Source organism: Haliotis rubra, unplaced genomic scaffold, assembly GCF_003918875.1.
Source record: "Haliotis rubra isolate DU_JTF1 unplaced genomic scaffold, ASM391887v1 Scf316, whole genome shotgun sequence".
Taxonomy (NCBI): domain Eukaryota; kingdom Metazoa; phylum Mollusca; class Gastropoda; order Lepetellida; family Haliotidae; genus Haliotis; species Haliotis rubra.
The window spans coordinates 698,048-710,052 of record NW_025766987.1 but is presented as its reverse complement, the minus strand read 5'-3'; the positions used below and the strand labels follow the sequence as shown (position 1 = coordinate 710,052).

The 12,005-nt window shown below is 41.8% G+C and overlaps 1 protein-coding gene across 1 annotated transcript; it reads left to right on the top strand.

Annotated features, from left to right (window-relative positions):
* The first annotated feature begins 7,733 nt into the window (after positions 1-7,733).
* LOC124283454 (putative nuclease HARBI1) lies at positions 7,734-9,525 on the top strand. Its single transcript, XM_046719518.1, has 4 exons — positions 7,734-8,158; positions 8,500-8,647; positions 8,876-9,014; positions 9,325-9,525. Exons 1-4 carry the CDS (start codon positions 7,822-7,824, stop codon positions 9,523-9,525), a joined length of 825 nt encoding a protein of 274 aa, XP_046575474.1. The 5' UTR covers positions 7,734-7,821.
* Positions 9,526-12,005: the final 2,480 nt, after the last annotated feature.

Sequence of the window (12,005 nt, the reverse complement as noted above, 5' to 3'; positions counted from 1 at the left end):
GTTTCAAGGAGGTGGATGAGTTTGGCGTAACGTCAAGGTTGTTGTTTAATGACGGACATCAATATTCCAGCTGTATGACGGCTAACGTCAATGTTAACATTAATTTTCTTCATTATCAAAAATCAAAGTTGATGCTGATATTCTATTGACATCTATACACAGACCACACTTGAACTTAGATAAAGGTGAGGTGAGGTGAAATTGGGTTTTACGTCGTGCTTGAGAATATTTCGCTCATATGACGACGTGCATGCGTGTGTATGTGTATGTGTGGCTGCTTGTACTAGCCCAGACTTAAGCTGGTTTTATAGTGCTAGCCCACTGAGATACCATGCCGCAGTGAAGCATGAATACCCCACTCAGACACATTATACTGACTCCGAGCCGACCAGACCTTGTTGTACCCATTAATGCCGAGCGCCAGGCAGGGACCAACAAGTACCATATTTTAACGTCTTTTGGTATGACGCAGTCGGGGATCGAACCCGCGACCTTCCGCTCTCCGGGCGGACGCTCTAACCACTACACCACGGAGGCGGTCTTAGATCAAGGCGTATGGCATTGATGATGTCATCGTGTTGGTGATGTTTCAAAGATGTTTTAAGTGTACTGATCCCAAATTCATAACTTTGTTAAAAGTATGCGCCATTTTAAAAGCGATTCCACAGGATTGCCATCAAAATATAAACTCATCTGAAACGGAAAGGAAAGCGAAGTGCGGAAATTTTGCTTACCACGTTTGTGGAATTAAGAAGTACTTGTACCATCCTTTCAGTGCTCAGTGGTGGTCAGAAAATATACAGATGTGATCAGAACCGACCATTTGATGTTATAGAGAGTCTATCCTAAAATCAATGTTGACAAGAGAATGAAAATGTATCTTATCGGAATATGTGTGTCGGCCGCAGGATTCGAATCCACGTCCTTTCATTCGAGGAAATCTAATTTTGACCCCAGCATTACGATAGGGCGTGATAGTAATTATATATAACTAGTATATGTTTTGAAATATTTCAATATTTTTTAAAAGCAGCCGCACATACACATACACACGCATGCACGTCGTCACATGAGCGAAATTATTCTCAAGCACGACGTTAAAACCAATTTCACCCCACCTCACCTTATAATGTATGGCTAAATTGTCAAAAATCACAAACATCTGAAGAAATGATGTAAATCCAGCTAGGGTCCATGTAGGTAGCAAAGGTACTGTAAGTCCCCATGGTCCCTAGTATGGTGATCTACCTTCAGTTGCTGGTGACCTATAGCCCGGTTTTTTATATTGCATTGTCCTGTATTGTAATAAATGTTCATGCTAGTTTTAACTTTCTATCTGTGATAACCTAGTTGTTTTACTGTCCTTTGTTGACAGATTTTACGAAATAACTTTTATTTATTATTAAAGTATATGTTATTATAGTCACGATACGGCTGCAATATTGCCGACGTGACTCTAAACACTCACTCACTCACTCACTCACTCACTCACTCACTCACTCACTCACTCACTCACTCACTCACTCACTCACTCACGTACACGTGTGTGTATGGCTCATTCTACTTGTCCGGAAGGTTGGATGGTGCTAGCTTACTGAGATACAATGCAATAGTTCGATATGGATTGGTGCCCTTCTCTTAAACTGTACTATCTTAACTCACTCACTCGCGTAAACTGTACTAACATCCATCCGAGCTATCCTTGTCCTGTCCGTTTACATCAATTCATTTCTGTCGTGTCTTCGTTTCAACCAAGGGACTCCATGGGCCCTAGTATGGTGATCGCCACAAGCCGTGGATGCATCCAGGGTATAGTGGAGAGTGATCGTAACGTATACCCTGGAGATTATCGAGGATGCCAACATGCATGCACGTGCCACGTTCCGTGACGTCAGTGGGTTCGTCCTGGAGACGTGCAATACGTTGTTGCACGTGCATTCCGGGAAAGAGAAACAGAGCGAATGAATGCCTCACAATAATGTCACTTTGGAAAGCTCAACCCCTGCCCTTGCGATCGTTCAAATAATTAAACGGCTATTGAAACGCATAGCATGCCAAGGCTCACGTCTGCGAAACGTCATGAGGCCATTGGGATGGTCCGTGGGGGAATGTCTCAACGACAAGTGGCTGCACATTTCCACTGCCACCGGAACACCATTTCTGCACTGGTGAGACGCTACCAGAACACACATGACGTCATCGATCGGCCTCGTTCTGGACGTCCACGTGTAACAACGCCAAGACAGGACAGATAGATAAGGGTGACCCATCTTCGCCACAGGTTTCAGACTGCAGTGATGACTGCCCGAACCATCCCAGGACTTCGCCGTATCCACCCAAACACAGTTCGACAACGTTTACGTCATCACGGGATCAGACCACGACGTCCCGACATACGGCATATCCTGACACAACGTCATCGACAAGCTCACCGAATGTGGTGCCGAAATCATGTCCGCAGACCCTTGTTTTGGTGGAGAAATGTTGTTTTTACAGATGAGTCCAGGTTTAACATTTCCCATAGTAATGGACGTCAACGTGCCTATAGACGCGTGGGATAACGTTATGCACAGGCCTGTGTCTTGGAGAGGAATCGCTTTGGTGGTGGTTCCGTGATGATTTGGGGTGGAATAACAGCACGCCAAAAAACTCCTTTGGTGATTGTTCAGGGCAACTTAACTGGTGTGGGCTACAGGGATCAGATTCTTCGATCTGTAGCAATGCCCGCCCTCATACGGCATGGGCTGCTATGATTTCTTGCAACATCTGGCGTGACATCCCACAAGCCTTCCTTGCACGTTTGATAGGCTCTATGCGTCGTCGATGCACTGCTGTTCTCAATGCCGATGGTGGACATACCCGTTATTGAGCTTGTGGCATGGTCGTTTGACCCCCGTCCCGCCTGTGGACTCGTGACGTCATTGTCAATTAAAATTCTCCCGACTTGTTATGGTCTCATGATCCCTCAATAAAAGTTTATATGTACCTTTGACATTGTTATCGTACTTATCAACTGGGATAATATTTTGACAATGCACAGTTGCTTTATGTGGCTAGTATATATGGAAGGTGGCGTTCTTAAAATTGTTGTAATTGTATATGGAATGCCAATGCACACACACTGCACAGGTAGACCTGGATGTCCTAAGTCTTAATGTCTTAATGCCCATTACTGTTCCCCCGCCGTGATATTGCTGGAATATTGCTAAAGCGGCGTAAAACTAAACTCACTCACTCTGAGAATAACCTCTATTCGGTTGTAGTCCAAGGGAGGTTACTCCTTATAGCTTCAACCTCAAACCAAGCAACATTAATAAACTATTCAGTTTCTGGACGCTCACTCCTTACAGTTGCTGTCCACATGTCATCGAGCAAATAATCTCGTTGTTGTAACCTTCTGTGAAATAATTTTGATACTTCCACGAATTATTTCTTAGTGTCCATTAATTGATGCTATGTTGTGGCAAACGGACTTATGTCCCCAGCACCAATTCCTGTCCCATAATCAGTTAAAATAAGGTTTTATGGCCATATCCCGGCAGTCAGTACATAACCGAGTCTGGACCAGACAATCCAGTGATCAACAGCACTAGCATCGATCTGCGCAAATTGGATACGATGACGTGTGTCAACCAAGTCAGCGAGCCTGACAACCCGTTCCCGTTAGTCGCCTCTTACACGCAAGGGTCGCTGAAGACCAATGTATGTGAGTGAGTATATGGTTTTACGCCGCTTTTAGCAATATTCCAGCAATATCACGGCGGGGGACACCAGAAATGGGCTTCACACATTGTGCCCATGTGGGGATTCGAACCCGGGTCTTCGGCGTGACGAGCGGACGCTTTAACCACTAGACTACCCCACCGCCCCTCCAATGTAAGTAATTGATATTGTCTTTTCTTCTTAAAAAATGTACGAGGACCCACTAGAGGCCCAACATTTGTACATAGTTCTGTTTCAGTAGATCTCTGTATGTAAGTCCCAAAACATTTGAAGTCTATTTAAGTGTACCAGGTTTTTATCGTAGTATTGTTGTGTTTTTAATGTATGGCTTAATGTCAGCATCAACGTCAATGGCTGAAGGGATGGTGTAAATCCAGCTAGGGTCCATGCAGGTAGCAAAAGTAATGTAAGTCCCCATGGTCCCTAGTATGGTGATCTCCCTTCAGTCGTTGGCGATCTCTAGACACTTTTTTATATTGTATTGTCCAAATAGTGCTATTTGTTTTAACTTTCTACGCTAGTTTTACTTCAAATTGTGATATTCTAGTTGTTTTACTGTCCTTCGTCGGCAGGTTTTTATAATATCTATTTATATTCTATTTCCATGTCAAATGTTCTCGTCACGATATGGCTGCAATATTGCCGATGTGACGTTAAATAATAACTCACTCACCCACTCACTTCAGTAGATCACTGAATGGACGAACTGAGGGTGACGAGCGTGTGACCCCAGCCATTTAAGAGTTGCTTCCCTGACGTACACCAGGAACCTGTGATCGTAGACCTGCATCCCACTTCACCCCGATTCAGTTACACGTTTGCAAACACAATAAACGCCCTCTTGACTCTCCCATCAGTTGTAAACGTCTGCGGCCTGCATCACTTCCATCTTTCCTCCCTCATTATACGGACACGGCGTGAAATATTGTTCCAACCCAACTCACTCACTCACACTCAAGAACATAACTTGACTAGAGACTCAGTTGTTGTCGAAACTACATTACGGTTGAGGTGGCCTTTTGTTTGTTACCTCAGGCGTGGCAAATCAGATGTGTAGAGTTTGTGATATCGTGTAAAATATACTGAGTCAAAAAAGAAACTTCACATTCTTTCTTCAGGGCACTATAAAAGAACAAGAGATGGTAAGATGGTTAAATTGTTATTATTTCATTGCTGAGATCTGTGTGATGTACTCGATACACTGACAGTGCCATAATCAGTTCCATTAGGCTACACCGCCGTTCCAAAACATGGGTATACAGAATGTCAAGTCACAAGAATAAAAATGCGAAATTTCTCAGTTCAATGTCGTGTATGGCCGCCCCGCACATTCACCACTGCCAAACACCGTCTCCTCATCGACTGCCTGATGCTTGTGAACACGTGGTTGGGGATTCTGCGCCATTGCTCTTGCAAGGCAGCGCCAAGTTCCTGCCAATTCTGAGGTTGGTTCCTAAGACCACGAAGCCTTCTCCCAAGTGCATCCTAAACGTGCCCTATTGGATTAAGGTCAGGGGACCTCGATGGCCAGTCCATGACGTTGATTCCAGTGTTTTAAAGGAAATGTCGTGTCAACATCGCGGTATGCGGCCGAGCATTATCATGCTGGAACTGTAGACCTCGGCCATGAGCCGCCATGAAAGGAACGAGTTCAGGGGTGAGCGCCTGGTCGCGGTAAGCAGCAGCTGTGAGGTTTCCACGGATGACCAGAAGTCGGGAACGGTTGTTCCCACAGAAAGCACCCTACACCATGCAACTGCCGCCCCCGAATCTGTCGACTTCCTGTACACAACATTGGGCGTACCGTTCACGACGTCGTCTCCAGACTCTATGCCTGCCGTCCGCGAATCTGAGGGTAAGCCTGGATTCATCGCTAAAGACGACTCGATTCCAGTCTCTCTGGGCCCACAGCAGACATTGACGTTGATGAAACGGCGTCAATATTGGCCCACGATATGGACGTCGGGAATGGAGATTGGCAGCCCGAAACCGATTTCGAATGGTCTGTGAGGACAGGCGACCTCTAAACATCTCAGCCCTGGTTCGTGTAGCCGGCAGAAATCTGTCACGTAGGTGACGTAGGACGATTTGACGGTCTTCTGCTCGTGACGTCACACGTGGACGACCCGACCTTGGGCGATCAGAAGTGGTGCCAGTTTATTGTAGACGACCTCGCAAGTCATACACAGTACGACGGCTGCATCCCATTGCTCTTGCGACGTCAATAACTGATCTTCCCGCTTGCAACATGCCAACGGCACGTTCACGTTGCACATTTGACAATCGTGACATTTCAAGTACCGTTAGAACTGTGGTTTAAATGTGTTTTTTCAATTCTTGAGGCCAATGCAAACACGTGCATATGAAGAATACTTCGATGCGAAGATCACGTGATCGACTGCACGTGCAAAACCTGATTTGGCACTAACGTCATTTGCACGACGAATGGATGGGTTTGAGTGGGTTTTGCTAACGTTTTTCTAGAGTCGAAAGATAGGGATGCCATTTCGGATACATAAATGTATCATCAGAGAAAAATTATTCATTATTTTTCAAATTACATTTTGTGAAGTTTCTTTTTTGACTCAGTATATTTCATCCAAAACTTGAGTTCGTCAGGCACCAAATCGCCAGCACACAAAGTCAGCCGCCTAACCCGCTCAGCCACGGCGACTTCCACAAAAATGGAAGTCTGGTAACTGGTAGTCTAGACTGCGGACTTTGGGCACCCCTCTGATAACATATGTTACATTTGACCACTTTCTAATATGGCATTGTGTAATCATAGCTTTCGGCCGTGGGAGCCATGCCAATATACACTTATCAGAGGGGTACACAAAGTCCGCAGTCTAGACTACCAGTTATCCGACTTCCATTTGTGTGTAAGTAGCGGTGCGTGAGCGGGTTAGACGGCTGACTTTGTGTGGTGGCGATTTGGTGCCTGACTTTGAGGGTGTGGGTTCGAATCCCGGATGAGACTCTACCCAAATAAGTACTAGAATTTGTAGTTACTAAGAAAGTGTAATCCCAAATATAACATATGTTGCGTTGGTTTACTTGCATGTAATTGGTACCTACTGATAATGTACAGTGAAGGTCCCATTTCCTCCTGCGTCTTATCAGTGCACATGAAAATACAGTGTATGTTTGGAAGTTTAAATTAGTAACTCAGATTGTTTGTGGCTGTACCCTCAACGGGGGTTAAAGTACTGTAAAATTATTGTCCTGTGAGGGAACGTTATTCCAAAAACATTCAAAGTAAATTACAACTTTCCACTTTTTTAATCGTAGAATATGTGTCTTTTTAATGTATGGCTAGATTTGTCTGAATTGCTAACGACTGAATGGATGGTGTAAATCCAGCTAGGGTCCATGCGGGAAGCAAATGTACTGTAAGTCCCCATGGTCCCTGGTATGGTGATCTACCTTCAGTTGTTGGCAATATATAGCCAGTTTTTATATTGTATTGTCATTTATAGTTAAAATGTTTAAGATTTAATTACTAGTTTTAAATTTATCTCTGTGATACTCTAGGATTTTTACTGTCCTTTGCAGACAGGTTAGTATAATATTTAAGAAATAAAGTTCGCTCTACCACCATGTTTAGTGTAATAAAGCACACTTTCGCCCTGAACTATTATAGTTAAAGTACGAGGACGCTTGCGTCCGAGTGCTTAACGTTATAATAGTTCAGGGCCCGGTTGTTCAAAAGCCTGTTAAATTTTAACGGTCCGTTAACGGTAACAATGCAAAAGCCTGTTGCTCAAAGTGCCGTTAACCTTTAACGGCCCGTTAAGCCCACGTTAACTTAACGGAAGGGAAGGGGGTACATTAGCTCACTAACATTACCATTAGCATCAGTTCTAGGTCTAGCTCCATGGTGACAACATGGCGTTTATTGTCCAGCCTAATGCAGCATTCATGAACATTAAACCACAAAGAAACCTGAAGGAATTCAGGAATTTTCCTGTTACGTTTAATGAAATGGAATTACAACAAAGATACCGATTTCGATGAGATTCCATTGACTACATAATATCTTTGGTTCGTGATGATGTGGAGAGAGACACAAAAAGGAACCATGCTCTCACTGTAGAGATGCAGGTGCTAGTCACCTTGAGGTTCTTGGCCAGCGTTAGTTTCCTACAGGTTGTGGGAGACACGGTTGGCCTTGATAAGAGTACATTTTCGAGGACTGTTGATAGAGTGTGCGATGCTCTTGTTCGAAAGTGGCATCAGTTTATCAAGTGGCCAAGCGTACAAGAGAAAGACAAGATAAAGAAGGGTGTTTTTGAGATTGGAGGTTTCCCTAATGTCATCGGTTGCATTGATGGTACCCATGTCCGGATTCAGGCACCGACCCAAGATGAGCCTGCTTATGTCAACCGTAAGGGCTGGCACAGCATAAACGTGCAGGCTGTTTGTGACGATAAAGGTATGTAAACAACACCTTCACAGTAAAACTTGTAAGCAATGTTTACTTGTTTCAAAGTGTGGCAAGTAAAGCCGATATATCATTTTAGTGTACATGATTGAAAACTGTCATCTGTTTGAAATGAAAACAGAATGTGAGAGTGACCTCCCTTGGTATAGTCTGTGTGATAAAAGTAGAGGTAATGCTTATACTCATTTATACCATGACAAATATTTTTATGAGAATTGAGATTGGTTTTCCCAGAAATTCAGTAGGAATAACTTTACATTTTGCATGATTACTACTTCAAATCTATAAATTGAATTTAAAAAAATAATTATATATATGGGTTTTTTTAACAGGAAATATAACCTACTTGTGTGCCAGCTGGCCAGGCTCCACCCATGACAGCCATATATTTAGGACATCTAATCTGAGACAACACTTAGAAGCCAACCACACCAGAATTTCAGATGGGTTTGTCCTTGGAGATAGTGGATATGCATGCCGGTAAATTTTCATATCTTACATGAAAAGACTTACAGTTTAAATCTAATTTGCTGGTAAGCCTAAATTCAAGTTGTCGGCTAATAATTATTGCTCAACAAGGCAAATGTAGTTTTCCATTCATGTAAATTATAATATTGTATTTTTCTAGTGAAGTGAAATATTTTTTTTAATTCAAATTAGTCAACATTTCCAATGAATGCTTCCTTCATACTGATGTTGTGTTTGCAGACCCTACTTACTCACTCCCTACCTTCACCCACAAGGGAACCCTCAACAGCGGTATAATGACAGACTGTGTAGGACCAGAGTCACCATAGAGAGGACCTTTGGCCGATTAAAACGAAGGTTTCATTTTCTGTATTCTGAGGTATAAAGATATAATAATAATAATGCACTTATATAGCACCTAATTTCCAACCGGTGGCTGCTCAATGGTTCTTCACAAGGTTAAAAATAAGAATTAAAAAACAGAGTTATTAGTTGAAGAGAAATTGCATTTCCTCGCAATTGATTTAAAGTAAGGGCAGATAGCAGTTTAAAGGAAATGTAATATTTTGAGTAAGATATGTAAAATATCATATTTCTATGATAAAGCTTTCAATACATAAATAATGTCTGATTGCTTATTTGATTTTTAATTAGCAAATAATGTGATATGCTTTTTAACTTTGTTTTAGATCCGTATGAACCCGGGAAAGGTGTGCAAAATTATATTGACCTGCGCAATATTGCACAACATAGCTATCCTTCGGAATGAGGTTCTTGATGTCGATGATGCCCATGTGAGACAGGACCAGCCACTCATTGACCACTACAGAGGACGGAATGACGACAAGGCTATCAGGGATCATATAGCAAGTACTTTCTTTGCTAACTAGGTAAGTAGAAGTTTTTTTATAAATATAATCTGTATATAAAACACCATGTTTAGGTCAGTTCAAGATTACGTGTGTATTAATTTACAGGGATATGTTAAAAATGTTGTAATAAACAAGCACAACTGAAACATTACTTATGTATGAAACAAATATATTATTTTTTATGATATCTGTATTTACTGAATCTAATTCAAAATAGCTTTGTCTTTAAGAAACAAAATCACAATGACATAAGATATGGTCTAAGTGAGATAATGTCAAAGGTGTGATGTAGGTAGATTGTCTCCCTTTGATTAAAAACAATACAGAGACTCAGGAATTTTACCTTTTGATACTTGTTATGAAATTACACTAGCTAAGTTGATTCATAAATGAAAAAGAGCTCATTTTGAACAAATAAATATTTTATTAAATGATTTTGAGCACTATTATAATTTGATATGAGTGTTAAAAGTTAATAGAAGTTTGTATACTAGTATACAGATAGAGTAAATTGGAAGAAACAATTTAAGTAGATTTACCATCTAATTCACTTAATCATTATCAACAAACTATTACATTAGCAATGGCATCATTAATTGTGACATTATTAATGCAGCATAGACATCAGAAGCTGCGTTGGATTAAGGTTAACGTCCAAATCATTCTGAGCCAACAGGCGTTGAAGTAGTTCAATCTGTAGCTTTAACCTCTGCTTCTCTAATATCAGTTTTTCTTTTTTCAGATCTCCTGCTAAGACCTGGTACTGCATATGGAGTACATCATCATTACTGTGTTTAGTCTTCCTGGATTTTCTCAGTCTGCCCTGGATCTTCTCTGTCTGCAGTTCATCTTGCCTGCTTGATGGTGGAATTTGAGAACATTCAATTGGTGTATCCATGGGTGATGCTGGTAGTTCGACGCCAGATTCAGGATCAGTTGGAATAGTTTGCTGATTGTTTGTAGAAAAAAATAATTATTCCATTGCTTCCATATCTTCAAGATTGACTGTTTCTGTAATTGACAAGTGTTACATTGCATCAGATTTAAATAAACTAATATAATGTAATGTGGCATACAACTCAATGTTTACAAATTAATATACTGAGTCAAAAAAGAAACTTCACAAAATGTAATTTGAAAAATAATGAATAATTTTTCTCTGATGATACATCTATGTATCCGAAATGGGATCCCTATCTTTCGACTCTAGAAAAACGTTAGCAAAACCCACTCAAACCCATCAGTAGTATATACAATGATTGTCCGAGATCAAGTCCAACAAAAGCCTCTGTAAAGCTTTATTTCATTAATAAAGCTTTTGCCAGGCCCTTAGATCTCACCGCCATTGTATATACTACTTTTGAATCCCCAGTTAACTTCCCGGTCACTATGACAGCGAACTAGCACTTTCCTGATCACGTGATAGCTCTATGTCGTGTTGACCTCAATGAAACAGTTTAATGTGAATCGCCTATGATCTCTTTGGTGTTCGTAATGAAGGCTTGCTGGGCTTTTTCGTACCCCCTGTTCTATGTACTTTTTTTTCTCGTCTTCGCTGATAGCAGACTTACGAGACTTGGACAGGATTTCTTGTTTCAACTTACGGTACTTGTCGAGTTCACAGAGGATTGAACGAAATTCCTCCTCTGAGATCTTGCTGTCAGTGAGTGCTCTGGAAATACACTTACCGTGTTCAGCTTTGCTTCGGCCAGAACCCTGATCTCGTCGTGTTACAATGCTTTATGGTGCAGTCTGCGGGATGCAAACTTAAACACCAACCCTGCCGCCCCTAGCCCCATGCTGGTTGTCGTAAGGGCAGTATCAGCCCCATCCGCGATATTGAAAGCTCTATGGTACTTCTTACATAGTGCTTTCCGTGTGTCGTGGTCTTGTTCTAGTTGGCGTTTTACATCACATAACTGTCTCAAGCGGAACCCGTCTACGGTTTCCAGTGTCTTCACTACGTCCTCTACAACTGGGTACAGGCCCATCCTGGGCATATAATATATTCTATGAGATACTTTTTAATTGTGTTTCCCTTATATTATCCTCAATATATTTGAGACTTATAAGTCTTACCCCATTACCAAGGTAAATAGGTGAGAGTTCAATAGGCATCTTTACGTCCACATTAACCCCATGGAGGTTTGATTTGGTGTATGCCAGATTCCCGCGACCTAGCATCTACCCGTTTTTTATGATGATACGGCAAGGTTGGTAAGCGCCCTCAACAGTCCAGTTTATTGTCACCCCAGGTAAAAGTTGGTGTGATGTAATATCCTGATCGAGGACCAGATAAAATTCTAAGACGAGTGTGTAGTGTAGTTCCATATATTGGGAATCGGGTGCGTCAAACCTTAACTCTGTTCCACCGGGTGCACTTATCATGTTACTCGGGCCCCCTCATACTATATTAGTTTCTATAGCCCTCATATAATTCGGGATGAAAGACCCGATTAAGATACGGTTGTTCCTAATTTCGGAGACATACCTATCTT

Coding starts and splice junctions, on each gene's coding strand:
- LOC124283454 (XM_046719518.1), top strand. CDS start 7,822: ATGCAGGTGCTAGTCACCTTGAGGTTCTTGGCCAGCGTTAGTTTCCTA. Junction 8,159..8,499: donor GGCTGTTTGTGACGATAAAG/GTATGTAAACAA, acceptor TTTTTTTAACAG/GAAATATAACCTACTTGTGT. Junction 9,015..9,324: donor TTCATTTTCTGTATTCTGAG/GTATAAAGATAT, acceptor ACTTTGTTTTAG/ATCCGTATGAACCCGGGAAA.